The sequence below is a fragment of the Canis lupus genome, chromosome X (assembly GCF_011100685.1).
Source record: "Canis lupus familiaris isolate Mischka breed German Shepherd chromosome X, alternate assembly UU_Cfam_GSD_1.0, whole genome shotgun sequence".
NCBI classification, from domain to species: Eukaryota; Metazoa; Chordata; class Mammalia; order Carnivora; family Canidae; genus Canis; species Canis lupus.
In genome coordinates this window covers 103,910,371-103,931,353 of record NC_049260.1, presented here as the reverse complement: position 1 = coordinate 103,931,353, position 20,983 = coordinate 103,910,371, and the positions used below count along the sequence as shown (strand labels likewise).

The window sequence follows — 20,983 nt, the reverse complement described above, 5'->3', positions numbered from 1 at the left end:
ATCAATAGAATAAGGAAGAAGCTAGGAACCATGAGAAAGAGAAAAAAAAATACAATGGAAGGAGAAGATAAAGTAAGGGTCTTGTTAAGAACTGAAGAGAATTAGCAAGACAGAGCGAAGAATCAGGTTCCTAGAAGGATCTTAGACAATACACAGGCACTGTATTCCTCACTGTAGAAAAATCACATTTGCTTTATATAGATTTAATAATAGAAAACAAATAGTAGTAATAGCAATATATACTCACAAATGATGGATCTTTGTTCAGGCAAGCATCAATAAATTCCTTAAAGGACTTAGTAAAGTCTCCAACAAGAGTTGGAGGATTGTTTTTTGGAATAAGAAACAGAACTCTCATTGGATGCATATCAGAATTAGGTGGCTCTCCTTTGGCTAGCTCAATGGCAGTGATTCCCAATGACCAAATGTCAGCCTGAGGGAAGAGAGAGAAAAAAATAATACCTCGAAATTCCATTCCAACAGTCATGAAATAGCCTGTGGGTCATATGATATTAAAGTGTCTCAAGAGGGGTGCCTGTCTGGCTCAATAAGAAGAGTGTGCAACTCTTGATCTTGGGTTCAGGAGTTCGAGCCCCACGTTGAGGGTAGAGAGGACTTAAACAATGAAATAGGTAAAACTTTACAAAAATAGTATCTCAAGAAATGTAAATGTAATACATTTTTTAACAGAATTCATTTATTTAAAAAATTATCAAATTCCCTAATGTTTTGCCAGGTACCATATTCTAGGCACTGAGGATTCAGGTGGTGAGTAAAGTAGACAAAAATCCCTGCTCTCATAGGGCTTGAGTTCCAATAAAGACACAGATAAATAAATAATATGATGTCAGGTGGTACTCGGTTCTGTGAAGAAAAGAATAAAATCAGGATAAAGGGATAATGAGTTATGGGGTCCTGGGGCTACACATTTACACGGGATGGCTAGGGAAGACTACTCTGTGATGTAATGTGTTTTTTAAAATGATTTATTGATTTATTTTAAGGGGGAAGGGCAGAGGGAGAGGGAGAGAATCTCAAGCAGACTCCAAGAGCGCAGAGCCTGGCATGGGGCTGATCCCAAAACCCTGAGATCATAACCTGAGCCGAAGCTAAGAGTTGGATGCCCAATTGACTGTGCCACTCACCCAGGAGCCCCTACGCTGTAAAGTAATGTTGAAGCAGAGACCCGATTGGTAGGAAGGTTATTCCAGATAGAGGGAAGGCTGAGTACAAAGGTTCTGAGGCCAGAGTGGTACTTGATATGTTTGAGGGATAGCAATGAGTCCCCTGTGGTCAAAGGAGACAGAATATAGAAGAGAGTAATAGGAGATGAGGCTGGAGAGGCAAAGGCCAGATCATAGATGGCCATGTATGTGATAGTAATGATCTCAGATTTTATTCTAAGTTGGACAAAAGGTTACTAAAGGGAATAGGGTCCAAATACTATCAGCATCCTGGGATCTTATGACTTAGCAGGAACACTTGACATAACTCTAGCTTTTGAAATACTCTTAAAAGAAAGAAGATTAGGGCAGTTTATTACATAGAATAGCATGCTATATAGAACCTACTATTAAAAACAAAATATTTTTTACAGGTACACTTTACTTTTGAGTCATAAGCTGACTGTTGAATAACTTCAGGAGCCATCCAAAATGGTGTTCCCACAAAGGTATTTCTTTTAATTTGTGTATCTGTCAGCTGGCCAGCAACTCCAAAGTCAGCAAGCTTAACATCTCCTTGTTCTGACAGCAAGACGTTGGCAGCTGGGAGGAAAAAAGAAATGAAATCTGCTCAGCATCCTCAGGACACAGCTACATTTCTCAGGTTCATATATGATTTTTGTATACCTTTTATGTCTCGGTGAATTTTCTTTTCTGAATGCAGATAGTCCAGACCTTTCAAAATTTCCTTTAGCATGGTAGCAATCTGGAACTCATCAAATGGACCAGCTCGAAGCTTAGGGGGGGAAAACACACACACTTTTATACATGTCTGAACAACCAAGTTCAAACCGGATATTATCTTTGAAATAAAGGAATCACTGAGATATACAAAGCAATTCTGCCTTTATTAAGCCAATATTGAAACAAAGGGGAAAACAATTTAAAAGGGAAGAGAGTCAACAAGTTAAGTCAAAGGGCTGAAAAGGTTTTTACATGATTAGATTTAATCTCGAAATATAATACAAGTAGTATGACCCCTGTACCAGCTCCAAATCCTGAGGTTCTCAAATATTTACATCTAAGAGTTAAGAAATATGCTAACAATGACAGAACTAGCTTTCTTCTCTCAATCTCTCTCTTTTTCTTTTTTGGCTAGGAAAAAAGAAATCAACTACTTAACAATTTTGGTGTTGGCTATTTAAATGATCAACTATTTACACTAAACTATTTTGAGATCATACAGTCACTAAGATTTCCACAGCAACTTGACTAGATCATATAGGTCAGCTCACAGCACAGTTCTTAGCATTCGTGTATCTCAATCACTTTGGAAAGCCGAGAGCCTTTTTGAGACCAAAATTTAAAAGTTAGTTAGGAATATATAATTAATCTATTCAGACTTCCATTGTAAAACAGAACCCAAACAAGCAAAAAAAAACAAAAACCAAAAACCAAAACAAACAAAAAAAAACAATGATCAAATCGTGAAAGTATACAGTTTTTTCAAATAACCATAACACATTTCCCTTTCTTTCCCCATCCCTGTACCAAAGCCAGTAGTTCCAACTGGAATACAAGGAAAGCAATGATTAGGTTTCAGGAGAAATTGTAATGGAATATCTGAAAATCTCTCTTTAAAATAAATGGTTATTTTAAAATTCTGGTACCTCATAAAGCACAAACAGTAGACTGTACAATATTATTACAGGAAAGGGTGGGAATCTAAAGTCAGGGCTGAGGTAGAGTTCTGTTTGCTGGAAGGAGGGAAGAGGTGGTGGAAATCAAACATCGCCCACTCTGCTTCACACTGGGAGGGATTCACAGCTCTTTGGCACCTTGTGTATTTCATCTTTCATGAATGCCATATTTATTCTGAATAAAGGGCACTTTCATGTTGAAATTTAACAGCTTAAAATAGAACCCATACTTCAGTCTTGCCATTGAATATTAACTGTGGTCTGGATATATGTTGTACTCCGGGGATGGCCATAGTTCAATAGGTGCCTTTCCTAGGTAACATTATCTATTTACTTATAAATCTATCAACTTCCACCCCAAAATATTCTATTTAAACAGGAGTGATTGAAGTTGTTCTCAAAGGTGAAAATGGCACTTTAAAAAAGATTTTATTTATTTATTCATGAGAGACACACGGAGAGAGGCAGAGACAGAGGTAGAGGGAGAAGCAGGCTCCCTGCAGGGAGTCTGATGTGGGGCTTGATCCCAGACACTTAACCACTGAGCAAACCAGGTGTCCCTGAAAATGTCATTTTATTGATGCTGGCAATGAAATTTTGAGGGACTACCAAATAACTGAGATAAAGGTCGTACTAAAGATTTGTAATTGGTATCACTGATCATAACATGTAGATAGGGCCCTTTCTTAAGTCAGTTACTTAAGAAATTGGGCAAGGTCTGTAAGGGATATTACATGTCATTCTGAAGGACTTCTAAAAAAATATATTTCAGTAAAAACAAAACAGAGGTTCTAAAGACCCATTGGCTTATTGGGTATATTTAGGTCCAGTTTAAAATTCAGGAAAAGTACAATCTCAACTCACTTGGTACTGGAGGAGGATGGGAGGGGGAAACCCCATGGCAGGGAAATGCGAATGGGGTGGTACAGCTGGGTTTTTCTGGTTTGTTATCAGACAGAAAACTACTTCAAGCCTGTGGTTAAAATGTTTCTTTAGCCATGTTGACAATGATGAGAAAAGGAGAAAAAAAGGGATTTGGAAAGAGAAGGAAGGTAAAGTCGATGCAACAGAGACTTTTTTATTGGCAGTACAGCCTTGGGAGAGATAATGCTGAAATCTTGGTACACTGGCCTTGGAGTACATTAATGAACTTCTCCTCGATGACTGAAGACCGTGCCAGGTTTCTTAACAGCTAATACCTCCACCTCTGGGGCAGCGTACTGGCCTTGGGTAATTTGCCTCTATTGTCCACAAAAGGCATGCAAGAGAGGGACTCTTTCACCAACTGTATACTTGTGGGCTTGAGGCTTTCCCTATTCCTTTGACTTTCCGCCTGTCCTAATGCAGCACATGATATTTATGCCTTCTCTTATAGTTAGCACATTGTTTCCAACTTTTTTTTTTTTTGGTGCTCATATTTCATTCAATTCGCCTTATCATATGAGCTTTTGTTGTAAGCCACTGCAACTCTTCCTGGAAAGAAGTCAGGTATGAAAATTCCATAAAATGACTTCTAATATCCTCAAGGTCTGCTCATATACAACTAAGTTTTTTTCAAGAATGGGAGAGAATTTTGAGGTATACACTCTAAAATGCTGATGCCAATGACAAGTCATAATCACACTCCGTTAGTTGGGCACCAGAGAGAAATAATCTCTGCCCAGCATCCCTCTTGTTTTCTCTTGTCCTTCGTAGCAGCGCCCTCCTTCTAATCTAATCCTTTCTTAAGAGTCCCTAAATGCTAGCATTCATTTGTACGGCACATTTTCTCATCATTTGCCCTCCATACGAAGGCCAGTTACATGAATTTTATCATTCAATCACAGTGTTATTGAATCTGTGAGGTAGAGAAACGTCAAGTGATTATTAATCGAATTTCTTCATTCAGCATTTGAGGAAATCATGGCACAGAGGTGCAATGGCTTGTCCAATATTAGCCAGTCAATGGCAGAACTAGGACTAGAACCTAGGTTTCTTGATTTTTTTTAGCTACTACATACAGGGCTAGGAACATCTTAAGTTTTTTGAATTATGCTCCTTGGTATTTGTACTATTAAGCAGGATGAAATTAAGATCTCACAAACATTTCATTCAGAGATCTTATAAAACTGACCAAACTACTCCTGGGGATACAGCTTGAATTAGTTAGAACTGGGCCAGTGTCCAATGCTTAACATTGCTATCACTGATCCTGATGACAACAGTGCATTCGCTTTGCCAATGCCTACAGAACAGGGAAGGGACATGGTGAGCCCCTTGGGGGAACAGATAAGGTAACTGTGATAAATTTGGAAAGGGCTCTTAATATTTAAAAAGTAGAAGAAGGAGGATTGTGGAGCAATTGGCAGGATTCTTGTGGAGCTAATGAAAACGCTATTGTGTAATAAAACTATGTGACAAGACAAATGGAAATGGGGTCATTTAAACTTCAAGACAAGAATGAGATCTGACTCCATAAGCATGAAGGATTATTATACAAAGAAACACCAGTTGTGTTCTATCATTAGAGAGGAAAGAGAAAGAAAAAATGAACTCAAGCTTTAGGATATAAGAATTAGATTAGACACAAGGAAGGATTACCTAACTCAGTAACTGATTAAAATGAGATGAATTCCTAGAAAGATATGAGACTATCTAGTTTAATTACCATTTCTTTAGAATGTTTCCAATATGGTTCTTTTTAAAGGAAAGACAATCTCGTACAGTCATTTCTGTTCATAGGATTATTTGAAACTTTGGAGTCACTGGCAGGGAGTATTAAACCCTTTTAGAAATATTTAATTACTTACAGTTGGGAAAACTCATCTCCACTTGAGAATACGAGTTAAACTATTACGTGATCTTAATCATCAAAACACTTTATTTTTAGAAACAGCAGACTCTAATTTCAAAAGCAGAAGGATGCTAAGAAAATAAAAATCATAGAGTAAAGATGTAAGGGAACTTAGAAATAACTTCTTTGTTTTATAGGATATCCTAGTCTGAGGAATTTATGTGTCTGGTTCACAGCCACAGATTTAGTTATGAAGACAGCTAGTCCCACAACCTCAAATTCCTATAGGCCCACCCAGTGGCCATCCTGCTACACAGAGTTGCCTCTAGTAATTCATATTGAATTTTATTTTATTATTATTTTTAAAATTTTATTTATTTATTCATGAGACACACAGAGAAAGAGGCAGAGACACAGGCAGAGGGAGAAGCAGGCTCCTCTACACAGGGAGCCCGATGTGGAACTCGATCCCGGGACCCTGGGGTCACACCCTGAACCCAAGGCAGACGTCCAACCGCTGAGTCACCCAAGCGTCCCTCATATTGAATTTTAAATACAAGGTCATATTAATAAAGATTTAAAAGGGGGAAAACAGCAATGATAGAATCACAGCAACTTGGGGAAAACAACCAGTGTTTCTCAAATGGATTCTGTGTGTGATCACAGCATTTTGGGTGAACTTTTCCTGCTCATCGCAGGATTTTAGCATCCAGATCTTTGCCCACTAAAATTGCCCTAGCGCTTCTAAGTCATTATGACAACCAAAAATACCATCACATTTCCAAATGGCCTAGAGAGGGGCAGAGAGAATTCTGTAGGGAACTGGGTCTGTAGGCCTATTTGGTGAGAACCCAAGAACCAGTTTTAGTGACAATTACCTGAATTACTTATTTTTTTAAAAATCCAAGAACATGGTCTTTTCAGGGAAATGCCTGTAAAGTAAGACTCTAAACTTACAATTGTCACGTAGTCCTAATTTGCAGAGCTTTATTTCATTGAGCTATTCATATTTCATACACTCTAAGAATGTCAGCAATATGCCCATCCTGCAATCCAGCTCAATCTACATAAGAGTAGTGGTCCCGAGTAAAGAGTTTAATTTGAATATATTAAACCACTCAGCTTGCCCAAAAGCCATTGCTTACTCCAGTTAAAAGAAAAAAGTCAAAGTACAGACGCGTATATGTGTAATCATTCAAAAATACTTACAAGATCCAGTGCTGAACCACCACCCAGGTATTCCATTATTATCCATAATTTTGAACCCTGTAAAAGCCATGAAACAATTGAATAATTATAAATCTGAGCCAAATAACATACTAACACTAAATGTTAAATCTGACATACTGATGTACTGGTTCTAAAATATGAGTTTAAAATTAGTTGTTTGAAACTCAGAATATATTTTTCCACAGAATGCTACAAATAGGGGATCCCTGGGTGGCGCAGTGGTTTGGCGCCTGCCTTTGGCCCAGGGCGCGATCCTGGAGACCCGGGATCGAATCCCACGTCGGGCTCCCGGTTCATGGAGCCTGCTTCTCCCTCTGCCTGTGTCTCTGCCCCTCTCTCTCTCTCTCTGTGACTATCATAAATAAATAAAAATTAAAAAAAATGCTACAAATAAAAGTAAAGTTCTGAGTCTTGACCTTCCTCCGAGGCCATTTAGACTGTGATATAACTAAATGAAGAATTTTTTTTTAATGGTTGAACTATTAGCAATTTTTATAAAACCCAGAAAAAATAAACCAGAGCCTTTGTTATTTTGGATGATTCTGAAAGGAAAAGATAGTTACATTAAAGAATGTGGAGGTATATGAAGACTTGTAGAAATTTTAAATGGGGCTTCTGGGTACTTCCCATGTAATTTTAGTTTGAGTACACTGGATATTTTGCCTTACTAGTTTTTGACTTTTGTTTTCATATGTCTTACGACTTTTATCAGCCATGATTAGGGGCCATTTTTGGTACACATGTGGAGCCTAGAAAGGATATTGTCCCTTCTTGCCCTCAACCCCTGCTGCCGAGGTAAATGTCTAAGAGATAGGGAGTATGTAGCTTGAAAAGCATATGATTACTTGATTTCTAGGTAGAATTAACTTCACTATAAGTTGTAAAAGAAGAAATGGGGCAAGTATATGTGTATCAGCTCTATCAGATAAAAATAGGAATAAACCATTAAATCTTTCCTTCTTTCAGTTGTAGCTTGAAATACTAGGGACACTTTTCTCCCCGTATCATTTTTTATTTAATCTTTTTAGAAAGATTTTATTTATTTGACAGAGAGGGAGACCATGCACACAAGTAGGGGGAGAAGGAGAAGCAGGTTCTCTGCCAAACAGGGAGTCCAATGTGGGGCTTGATCCCAGGATCCCAGGATCATGACCTGAGCAGAAGGCAGAAGCCTAACCAACTGAGCCACCCAGGTGCCCCTCTCCCCGTATCATTTCATGCATGCTATTCTCTGAATTCTTGTGAGACCACAGATTTGATGGAAGTGGGGCAGTTGATTTTACTATACTGGCAAGTAGTCAAGTGGTGAATGGCTTGTGTTCTGAAAGTCCATTTTTAAGGAAGGTGTTTCAAATTTGGAAAGCAAGCATTTTCCCATAAAAATAATGTCTAGCTTCCTGAGGTAGTCCCCAACAAAAGAAGGTATCCACGGTGTAGCAGGAAGAATGCCAGAGAAACGGACTACTATTGATACCATAACAATGTTTCCAGGGGAAAAACATAGTGTTATGCTTCAACTTGGGATGCCAGGGACACATTTCTTACCTTTACAGCCCCAGCTGTGGGATGAAGATTCTCGAACTACTGCCAGGAGCCATCAAACTCTAAACTCCCTGGGAAGTACTCAGGAGCTCCATTCAAAATGTACACACGTCTCCATGAAGCTGGGGCTTTAGAATGGCCAAGAATGGACCCCGGTAACATGATGATGGGTGACACTCTAGGGACTGGGATGTGGCCTAGTATTAGGGCCTAGGGAGGAAGGGCTCAGTTAAATGAAGATGAAAGGATTCCTCCTTTCTTTCTGGATGCTGACACCATATAGGATATGCATAAGAGATGGGGGGGGGGGGCAAACAATGTACCTTTTCCCCTAGTCTTGATGTTCAGTCCCCTATCATAGCCTGAACTGAAGAAAGAGCTGTCTCTGGCAGTGGAGGTGTCTACAATAGGAAGGAGAAAAAATACATCCCTGTAACAACAGGGAACGGAAAGAGTTCCAGGAATGCTTCAGGTAACTTGTTTTTACGTAAAGAAATTAGGCTCTCAGAATCTGAGAATTGTAAACTTGATGTGTCTTTATACTTTTTTCAAGAGATGAAGAAAGTGTTTCTCACCATGCTGCATGGCCTGAGAATTTATTTCTTTCACTACAAGTTTGTTTCTAATAAGCACTATGTTCTACCTTATAAATTCAGAATGTTTCTCATTCACCTGATATTTAAAAGGCAAATGAAAAGATCTTATGAAACATGTTTACCTGTTTTCTAGTTCTGCATGAATGAAAGCATCTGTTTTCCAAGTTTGAAACGATGTGTGTCCCTTTTCCAGCTTATGGATTCAAAACAGAAACTTACCTACTGTCTCTCTTCCACTAAAGCATGTTCATAGAAAACAAAATGTTATTAAGGTTATGACTACGCAACTTCCAGATCTGAAATGAAGGCTTCCTCCTCGCAAGCAAGCCATTGGGTGGAAGCAGGACTCTCCTGAACAGGGCAGGGAAGGAACCAGAGCTGCCGGACAGATTTTTCTGCCTGCTTCCTCCTGATCACTGCTTCTGGAGACAAGCCTCCTTGGAAGAGGGCCATGACCTTCAAAAGATTGCTATGCAGGTGTAGGGGCTGACAGAAGGCTGGTCGGGCTCTTCCTGGTTAAAGGAAGCTTCACTCAGAGAGGTTCTTATGGGTTCCTTGTCCACAGCAGATCTCTGTGAAAACACCACTTGCAAAACAAACAAAACTGAAAAACCTAGACTCTGTGTTCTTTTGGAGGACTACACAACTTCTACCTTTGATTTCCATGAAAAGATGTTTGTGTTGGAGAATGCAAATAAGTATGTTTGGCTGGCTTTTAAATCATTTAAAAGTCTACCTTAAAAACTACCGAACGCGTCTGAAAGAAATTAAGGAAGACACAAAGAGATGGAAAAATATTCCATGCTCATGGATTGGCAGAATTAATATTGTGAAAATGTCAATGCTACCCAGGGCAATTTACACATTAATGCAATTCCTATCAAAATACCATGGACTTTCTTCAGAGAGTTGGAACAAATCATCTTAATATTTGTGTGGAATCAGAAAAGACCCCAAATAGCCAGGGGAATTTTAAAAAAGAAAACCATAACTGGGGGCATCACAATGCCAGATTTCAGGTTGTACTACAAAGCTGTGGTCATCAAGACAATGTGGTACTGGCACAAAAACAGACACATAGATCAATGGAACAGAATAGATAATCCAGAAGTGGACCCTCAACTTTATGGTCAATTAATATTCGACAGGCAGGAAAGACTATCCACTGGAAAAAAAGTCTCTTCAATAAATGGTGCTGGGAAAATTGGACAGCCACATGCAGAAGAATGAAACTAGACCATTCTCTTACATCATACACAAAGATAAACTCAAAATGGATGAAAGATCTAAATGTGAGACAAGACTCCAGCAAAATTCTAGAGAACACAGGCAACAACACCCTTTTTGAACTTGGCCACAGCAACTTCTTACAAGATACATCCATGAAGGCAAGAGAAACAAAAGCAAAAATAAATTATTGGGACTTCATCAAGATAAAAAGCTTCTGCACAGCCAAAGAAACAGTCAAGAAACTAAAAGACAACCTACAGAATGGCAGAAGATATTTGCAAATGACGTATCAGATAAAGGGCTAGTATCCAAGATCTATAAAGAACTTATTAAACTCAACAGCAAAGAAACAAACAATCCAATCATGAAATGGGCAAAAGACATGAACAGAAATTTCACAGAGGAAGACATAGACGTGGCCCACAAGCACATGAGAAAATGCTCCGCATCCCTGGCCATGAGGGAAATACAAATCAAAACCACAATGAGATACCACCTCACACCAGTGAGAATGGGGAAAATTAACAAGACAAGAAACAACAAATGTTGGACAGGATGTGGAGAAAGGGGAACCACCTTGCACTGTTGGTGGGAATGTGAACTGGTGCAGCCACTCTGGAAAACTGTGTGGAGGTTCCTCAAAGAGTTAAAAATAGATCTGCCCTACGACCCAGCAATTGCACTGCTGGAGATTTACCCCAAAGATACAGATGCAGTGAAACGCCAGGACACCTGTACCCCAATGTTTATTGCAGCAATGTCCACAATAGCCAAACCATGGAAGGAGCCTTGGTGTCCATCAAAAGATGAACAGATAAAGAAGATGTGGTCTATGTATACAATGGAATATTACTCAGCCATTAGAAACGACAAATAGCATCCTTTTGCTTCGACGTGGATGGACCTGGAGGGTATTATGCTGAGTGAAATAAGTCAATCGGAAAAGGACAAACATTATATGGTCTCATTCATTTGGGGAATATAAAAATTAGTGAAAGGGAATAAAGGGAAAGGAGAGGAAATGAGTGAAAGTATCATTGAGGGAGACAAAACATGAGAGACACCTAACTCTGGGAAATGAACAAGGGGTAGTGGTAGGGGAGGTGGGCGGGGGGTTGGGGTGACTGGGTGATGGGCACTGAGGGGGGCACTTGGCGGGATGAGCACTGGGTGTTATGCTATATGTTGGCAAATTGAACTCCAAAAAAATAAATAAATAAATAAAAACCTCAAATCATTTAAAAGTCTGAGATGGTATCTACATACCGGTTTAAAATTCCAAAAGTGATTGTAAATCATAACCGTATATCTGGCACACTGAAGCAGAAGAAGTCCCTGAAGGAAAAACTCTACTTCCCCACTAACAGAATGATCCACACATCCTAACAATGGGCTGGAGGAATAAGTTTAAAGTCCTGCATCAAGGGGCACTTGGGTGGCTCAGCGGGTAAGTGTCTGCCTTTGGCTTAAGGCATGATCCCAGGGTCTTAGGAAGAGTCCTGCATCATTTGTTCATAGAAAAAAGATGATGAGAATACCATTACGCATGTTTCAGGGATGATTATTGTACTATATGCTAAATACATGTTGAATTAAATGGGCTGCTCTGTGAATCTCCTAGTCAGTTATAACACCAACCACATAATCCAAAATGTACAACGCAAGTCAGTCAGTCACCAAATTCATAGGGACAAAAAGTAGAAAGGAAGTGACAAGGGACTATGGAGAGGAGACAATGGGGAATTAGAGTTTAATGCAGATAGAGCTTCCTTTGAGGAAGATGAAAAAGCTCTGGAAATGCAGGGTGGTGATGGTTACACAATAACATGAAGGCACTTGCTGCCACAGAACTGTCCACTTAAAATGGTTAATTTTATGCTGTATTACCACAATAAAAAAGAAAACAGTATATAAAATTTTATAGAACTGCAGGGGGACAGGAGAGATCATCTTGCCACACACTTTACTGTCCCTGTATCGTTTTCTTCCAAACTAGAATAGCTTCTCTAGACTCTACCCTCACCCAAATCATGCTCAAATTCTTGTTCCAATGCTCCTGTCCATTGCTGGGGTTATTGTATTTGATGTACCCACAGATAAATGGGTAATATGAAGCAAGTTAGATACATCTATCTGGGGCTAAAGAGAGAGACTAGCGCCAGAGACATGAATTTAGAAGTTAGTTGTGATAGAGGGCACCTGGCTGGCTCAGTTGGTTAGGTGTCCGACTCGTGATTCTGGCTGAGGTTATGATCTCAGGTTTGTGGGACCGAGCCCCGCACCGGGCTCACACTCAGCATTGAGTCTGCTGGAGATTCTCTCCCTCTGCCCTGCCCTGCCTTTCAAATAAATAAATATATCTTAAAAAAAGGAAGAAGAAGAAGTTGTTGTGGTAAAGTGAATGAGACTGACCAGAGCAACATGCAGAATGAGAGGAATATACATAGTAGGGCACTCAATAACGAAATATCTGCTACACTGAATCTAATATGGGGCTCCTTCGTGATGTGTTATTTCAAGTTTAAGCCATATTTATTTTGAAGAAAAAACATTGTATGAAGAAGAAAATTTTTCTCTCTTCAATTTCCTTCAAGTTTTATAAGAAAACTCTGAAAAACCATTTTTAACTAAGGAACATTCCAGAAACATTCACCATACACTGGGAGTAAACACACACAAAAATCTCAGGAAAAACAGTGAGAAGGTCACAAAACTTTACAGACTCTATTCTAGAATATTTTAGTTCAATCATTCAATTTTTAAAAATAAATATCAAGGTGGTGGTATGTGGAGGGGGCATATTTCCTTAATATAAACAGAAATCTAAAGGTGATTTTAAGCAGCAAATAAAGGCATGATTCAAATTTTATTCAATGCCTGAGTGAGCTTCATTTTAAGATTTACATTGAACTAGAAAAATATTTAAAGATTATAAAAATTTTTCCAATATTATGAGATCAGAAGGGAAGGGTTTGCTTATTTTAGCACTCTTCATAAAGACTAACTTTGTCTCTCGAGAAAATCGGCAGTGAACTAAAATTAAAGGAAAATACTGTGGTCATACTGATGTTTGTCTGGCTTTTACTCTTGGTTTTAAAAATGAAGTTATACAGTGAGCTCAGTCAAAATGAATACCTTGTACATTTTTGCATGTTTCAAGGAAATCACTACAACTGCATACAGTTTCAGAGAGCATATAATTTTCTTTCAAATTCAGTAACTTTTCCTCCAGCCTACAGTGAGGTCTTGCTTTTATGTATGATATCCTATGTAAAGACAACCTGAGAAAAACCCATATCCTACAATACTGAATTAACTCAACTCACAAAATCCCCCATGTCATCTGAAATGGAAGGATGGGCCACAATAAAAACATAAGTCGATTGATAATGCAGGTCCCTGATGGTACTCAGAGGATGTAGCCTGGAGTTATATTGACTGCACTAAACAGAACTCTGTTATATTTGATGTGATTTTAGTTTTCTTAAAAAGAAAGCAAGCTCACAGAGTCCCACTCTGTTTTAATATAAATGGAAAATAAACAAGTTGGTCAGTTTAAGTTGGTAATTTAAATAATTAATAATAATTTAATTATTTAATATTAAAAGGTTATAAAATCATAATCTACTTCTGTGTGTATATATGCACATGTATCTAGAGATAATACACACACATTTATTTACTTCAATGTAAACAGATTCTGGATAAAAATAATCAGTATCAGCCAGCTGTGAATTTCTACAATTTTATCAAGAAATGACATGTTCTTCAAAGTAGTCTTTCATATCACGGACTTTAATTAATGATGGTTAAAGAGGATAAAAATAATTCTGTTTGATCCTTTAAGAAGACATCATAGATAGTGGCCCTGGTTCACAGATTAGTCTGAGAACATTCTATAATCAAGGCTTGAACAGGACAATCTTTTATTTATTTAAATATTAAGTATTTATTGGGTGAGTGGTACATGTACAGTATGAGGGGAATTTTTAAAAACATGAACTCTTAAGAATAAATAATACAAACAGCTATAATCCATTTTCCATGAGAGTCCTGAATCTGAGTCAATGGAGGCTATAAAGAACCAATGAAACAGTCAACACCACATTGGTACCCATTTTCAAGGTAATAAGAATAGGCCATTTGAAATAGGACTTATTGAATATTTTAAGTTGATTACCAAAAAAAAGCTTACCTGTTACAGATGCCTAAGAATAGCAAAGGTTGAGGTTTGCAATAGAGAAGGTCTGGAATTACCAGGATTCAATCCAGAAAGAGTAAACAGAATGAGTAAACAGCACACACAACAACAACAACAACGACAAGTTCCTGAGGCTGCCTCAAACCAAGCCTGCTATGGCAATCAGGAGGGAGACCTAAATGTATCGCTACTGAGTGATCACTCAGGATTCCTAAAGTAGTCTGACGTGCTAAATAAGTTTTGTAGGAGAATTCAGAAGCAAAATATGCCACAAAGGATTAAACAATTGTGTGTACAATAAAAGAGACTAATGGCTAACACTGAGAAGTAAATTGGCTAGGAATTAACATTTCCTCTTGGAAGCCTATCTTTCACACTACCGCCTTCCCCACAAAATGCTAGAAGTGACTACTTGCTTGTTTGTGTACCCATCTGGACCTTGTACATATCTTTAATCACAAAATCTGCACCCTCTTAGTGCAATGTGGGACTGTGAGCTCCCTCATGGCAGGGTGAGTTCTTCATTTTTTTAAAGATTTATTTACTTATGGGGGAGGGAGGGATGGGGCAGAGGGAGAGAATCACGAAGCAGACTCTGTGCTGAGTGTGGAGCCTGATACGGGGCTCAATCCCACGACTTATGAGATCATGACTTGAGTCAAAACCAAGAGCCAGAGGCTCACCCTACTGAGCCACCCAGGTGTCCTAGGCTATTCATTTTTTTTTTAATTTTTTATGATAGTCACAGAGAGAGAGAGAGAGAGAGGCAGAGACACAGGCAGAGGGAGAAGCAGGCTCCATGCACCAGGAGCCCGATGTGGGATTCGACCCCGGGTCTCCAGGATCGCGCCCTGGGCCAAAGGCAGGCGCCAAACCGCTGCGCCACCCAGGGATCCCATAGGCTATTCATTTTTATATTTCCAGCACCTAATACAGTGTATGATACATAGTGACAGGTTGCATAAGGATTTATTCTGCTATGCATTTACACCACATTTCTAATTTGTGTAATAACAGAATAAATGGGCTTTGTAAAAAGGCAGCAAAATTTATGATTTCTAAATCAGTAATAACTGATAACTATATTATAATAACTGATAACTGATAACTATATTAGTAATAGGTTATTATCCTAGGGTTATCCTTAATTACGTATTAATTATCCTTTGGTCAGCAGAATACAAAAAGGTAGCATTAATTCTTATGCAGGCCAATAACTTGATGAGTTATAAACATACCCTTTTTGTCCCAGAGATAGATGAAAAAAAAAAAACCAACTGACCAAACAAACAAAAAAACTCTTCCTCTCATTTGTAAACTCTGAAAAGTGAAGATCGAACATCGCCCTTCTTTGAAAGTTTTCAACATAGGGATAAAAAATTTTAATTTTAACATATTTTTTAACTCACACGTAAGCTAGATTTTTCTTTTTGTTTTTCACATTTCAATAGACACAGATCCTGACTTCTGACTCTGGAACCCAAGGACTCCTGGGTTTTACTAACCAGAGGGTTGTATTATGCAGTCATACCTCCATCTGCTGCAACCTCAGGTGTCTGCTAATCCTCTGATCCTGGAAACTAAAATTCCAACTTCTGTGGGGAAAAGGGGAAGGATAGACAGTATTCCACCTGCCTCCACTTCAACAGATATTTATCATGTGCTTAAGATGTGCCATGTCCTATGCTAAGTGATGGAAAAACCAAGACTGGAAGAGCTGAACTCCCTGCCATCAAGGAGCTCATAATATGGAGGGAGAGAAAGATGTGTAAATAACCACTGTAACTCCATGGAATAAATGACATACTTACATGTTCCATCAATTCTGAGGTTGAGACAGACTGGACCATTGAGAATAATGTGTGAAAGCCCAGGGGGAAAGCTCTTTCCTGACAAAGGATGTGTCTCAAGGACCAGCTGCATTTCTGCTCCTCTGTCAACCCAATGTTCAGGTGTGGAATAACGGTGCAGCTGAGTGCTGGGATGCATTCAGGATACAGCTGCTAAATCTAAAAACAGTCTATTTGGCACTATAAATGGAGCTGGATTCTGCCTGGAGGCCAAAGACTGCCAAATCTTAATTTAAGACATCGCCTTTCAAAAAGTAGAATTAAAAAAAAGAGAAAAACTTATAATGAAAATCCCTTATGACTTAAATAATACAGCACACACGTTACCTTTAAATATGATCCGTAGTATTTTGTTACATATGAGCTGTCACACTGACTCAAAACAGTTATTTCTTGCTGAATGTCTTCAATTTCATCTTCGGCTTCCTCAAGGTCTATGATTTTAATAGCAACCACTTGCTGGGTACGGTTATCAATTCCTTTGAAAACTTCTCCAAAGGAGCCTTTCCCAATGCGTTCTAATTTTGTGAACAGTTCCTCTGGATCTGCTATGTTATTCTAAGGGGGGGGGGCAGGAAGAAAGAAAGAAAGAAAGAAAGAAAGAAAGAAAGAAAGAAAAGAACACAAATGTTTTGCATCAAATTTTTTTAAATGAAAGGAAAATAAATCACGAAGGCAATACCACATTTTAAAAAGCATACAAACTCCCTTGACTCTCCTCCACATGTGCTTTGTTAGAGCAATTATAATCCCAAACAGCCAGCTAGTCCATATTCTCCTGGATCACCCACACTAACTGGGCTTAGCTGATCCTGTTACCACAAACAATCCCATACAGCAAATGTTATCTCTGATGCCTGCCAAAGGGTCAGGTACTTCTAACTGTGACATTGGCCTTAGCAACATTTTCTTCTAGATATATTTCCTTAGGCAAAGGCAACAAAAACAAAAATAAACTTTTGGAACTACATCAACATAGAAAGCTTTTGCACAGTGAAATAAACCGCCAACAAAACGAAAAGGCAACCTATTTGAAAAGCAGAAAATATTTGCAAATAATATGCCTGATAAAGGGTTAATACCTAAATTATATATAAAACTTGCACAATTCAACACCAAAAAAAAAAAACAAATAAAATACTCTGATTTAAAAATGGGCAAAAGACCTGAATAGACATTTTTATTTTTTTAAAGATTTAATTTATTTATTAGAGAGGGAGAGTGTGCATGCACACACGTAAGCAGGTAGGAAGGACAGAGGGAGAGGTAGAGAATCTCAAGCAGACTCCTGGCTGAGCATGGAGCCTGAGGTGGGCCTCAATCCCAGGACCCTGAGATGTTGACTTGAGCTGAAATCAAGAGTCTGATATTTAAACCGACTGAGCTGCCCAGGCAACCCCAGAATAGACATTTTTCTAAAGGCATCCAGATGGCTAACAGATACATGAAAAGATGTTCAACATCACTAATCAGGGAATTGCAAATCAAAACCATAATGAGCTATTTACCTTACACCTGTCAGAATGACTGACAAGAAAAATAACAAGTGTTGGTAAGGATGTGGAGAAAAAGGAACCCTTGTGCACTATTAGTGGGAATGTAAATAGGTATAGCCACTGTGGAAAACAGTATGGAGGTTCCTTAAAAAATTAAAAATAGAAATATATGATCCAGTAACTCCACTACTAGGTATCTACACAAAGAAATTGAAAACATTAATTCTAAAAGATATGTATACCCCTATGTTTATTGCAGCCTTACCTATGATAGCCAAAATATGGAAGCAGCCCAAGTGTTCATCCATAGATGAATGGATAAAGAAGATGTGGTACATATATGATACAGTATTACTCAGCCATAAAAAAGAGCAAGATCTTGCCATTTGTGATGACATGGATGAAACTAGAGAGTATTATGCTAAGTGATATAAGCCAGACAAAGACAAATACCATGTGATTTCATTTATATGTGGAATCTAAACAAAATAAAACAAAAAACAGACCACATACAGAGAACAAACTGATGGTTGCCAGAGAATAAGGGGTTGGGGGGTGGCCAGGCAAAATAGATAAAGGGGATTAAGAGTACAACTTCAGTTATAAAATAAGTAAGTCATAGAGATGAAAAAGTACAGCATAGGGGATATAGTCAACAATATCACAGTAACATTGTTTGGTGACAGATGGTGACTACACTTATCTTGGTGAACACTAAGTATGTATGAATCATTATATTGTAAGCCTGAAACTAATATAACATTGTATGTGAATTATACTTCAAAAAAAGGGGGTGGACACTTTTTCAAATAAAGCAGCTGACTAGACAGAGTTTGCATATTAACACAACAGTAGCCATGGTGAGAGAACACCTAACCTAAGCTATAAGTAGGTGAATTGTTTAAAATTCTAAAATTCTGCCAGCAGAATATTACCTTTTCACACTCCTTCTCTTTCCAGCTCTGATATTCCAATACCCCACCTATACTACTAAACTACCATGTAAACAATACAGAATGAAAAAGACTCACGAATCTATAAGTCTATTTTTCTCTTTACTTGGGATCCTATCTGTATGTAATGTTTTCATCAATGGCTGAAATAAGATCCTCTGCCTTGATCATAATTGCTAGTGCTCATTTGGAAATGGTAATATGTTGAGCCTCTACAACTCATCTCCCAGTAGGAATCTAGAGTAAGTCAGTATTTTGCTACAATAAAATCTAGGATGAAGCATAGATTTTTAAGTTAGCAAATGCTTCGGATATTCATAAATTCACTGTCCTTTCCTGATTCAGAAATATCCTTTATCTTCTACAATTCTGAATTCAAACTTTCTCCCATGAGATAATGTTTATATCCTTACTTAAAATTCATATTGCTGAATAGTACCACTAATCAAGTAGAAACACAAGATTTCTAAACCTCCCCCAAAAGACACATTATTAATTTATACTTAAATGCTTCAAAATATAGAAGGATGCTATCTAGTTCTGGTGAGCTGTATATATTTAATGTCAACTGGACCTGCATTATCTGTTCATTTACTACAATTTTACCTTATCAACAATTTCAGGAGACAATTAGAGAGTTAGCCTGTTCCCTTACATCTTCTGTTATTAGACAAAGAGATCATTAAAGTTTATTTTTGTTTCTCATCAAGTTGTTTGCATCAACAGCATCAAATAGATCCACTAATGATTCCATTAAACTGCCTGTCTTCGAGTAACTAAAAGCTTACGACTGATTTTGAAAAATTTCACCTTTTTTTCAACCTGCCCAAATTCAGTTTGTACATGACCTTCTTACTTTATAAGCTTCCCCATTCTCCTTGATTGATTTTTCCCATTTCTAGAAGATGCACTTCCCATGTAGTAGTCTCTTTGATACTGCAAGCTACTTGTTATTCCCAACCATCTCCAGTACCTACATTGAACAAATAGCTTGAGCTGCCCACAGGGGCTTTTAAAAATAATTTAGATTTCTAGTAGGCTGCAAATGTGTCTTTAATGCTTACATTTTATTATACACCTTCCCTAAAATTTGAGTACCATCGTGATTAATTTCCTTGGTGTTCCCTTAGCAAGAAATTGTACCTTGTTACAATTAATATCACATGGTAGCTAACCCACCAGTTGCCTCTTCCTACTTTTGGTGATGGTTCTTCTGTTTTGTTTTCGTTTGGTTTGGGTTTTTTTTTGGTGGTGGTTCTTGTCTTTCTAGCACTTTGTGGCAAGACTACTCACCAAAGTTCTATAAGTTGCCAAATTCAGTGGATTTGGAAAAATAAAAGAAACAAATCTTTCCATTTTTCTGATAAAACCACAAAACAAATCTGAAAGTTGTGAGTATACCATCGGATTAAAAAATACATAGTACGCACTCTCTGATAACACATTCTGGACTAGGAAGCGTATTCGTTAACTTTCTAACAAGATTTTTCGTTGTTGTAAGCAACAAAGATTAAACCCTAATCTCCTTAATTCATGTTTTAAAAGGATTTCGCTGAAACAATCAACCCCGGGAGAACACAGCTGTTCTGTAATAAAATGGGTTCCTGACAGCATGTAAACAAAGATTTAAACATCGAATCACATTTTGCATCTTAAACTAGCTCTGAAGTGAATCCTAACTCATTGTAGTTTCCGATTTTAAATCAAGGAGTACCAATTTGGAGAAAGGAAAAGAGAATGCTTTTACACAATGTTTGTACTTTCCACTCCTTTATTTTGGGATGAAAAACCTGTCATGCAAAACCTCAATGTCTAGAATGAGGGGAATCATGAAAACAGCTTCTTAGGAGTAGAACCTCACCTCTTTGACTTCTGAAGGATAGAGCTCCCTGCTCTGTTTACCAAGTCCTGAATATTGGATAGATAATCCCGAAGTTCTATCTTTCCCTTCACCGTCTCACAAGCTTCTTAAACCAAAGTATGCCAAATCTTAATCAGGACAGGTTTTCTTCCTTTTTCTTTTTGTGCAAGGGCAAAATCAAGCAAATACGTGGTAAACATCTCAAGCAATTTCATAAATAGAAAACAACCTATATGGGGCAGCCTGGGTGGCTTGGCGGTTTAGCGCTGCTTTCAGCCCAGGGCTTGATCCTGGAGACCTGGGATTGAATCCCACGTCTGGTTCCCTGCATGGAGCCTGCTTCTCCCTCTGCCTGTGTCTCTGCCCACCCCCCATCCCGTGTCTCGTG

At 38.2% G+C, this 20,983-nt stretch overlaps 1 protein-coding gene across 3 annotated transcripts in view; it reads right to left on the bottom strand.

Moving 5' to 3' along the window:
- The window catches only part of STK26 (serine/threonine kinase 26), a 64,010-nt gene that overhangs the window by 13,328 nt on the left and 29,699 nt on the right, over positions 1-20,983 (bottom strand). For 2 of the 3 annotated variants that reach the window (XM_038588311.1, XM_038588310.1), the window contains exons 3-7: positions 16,613-16,843; positions 6,846-6,902; positions 1,851-1,959; positions 1,609-1,766; positions 248-433 (exon numbers count right to left, since the gene is read on the bottom strand). In XM_038588311.1, coding sequence (XP_038444239.1) covers positions 248-433; positions 1,609-1,766; positions 1,851-1,959; positions 6,846-6,902; positions 16,613-16,843 — 741 coding nt within the window. The remainder of the gene's footprint in view (positions 1-247; positions 434-1,608; positions 1,767-1,850; positions 1,960-6,845; positions 6,903-16,612; positions 16,844-20,983) is intronic. The other variant, XM_038588312.1, reaches the window with a different exon arrangement.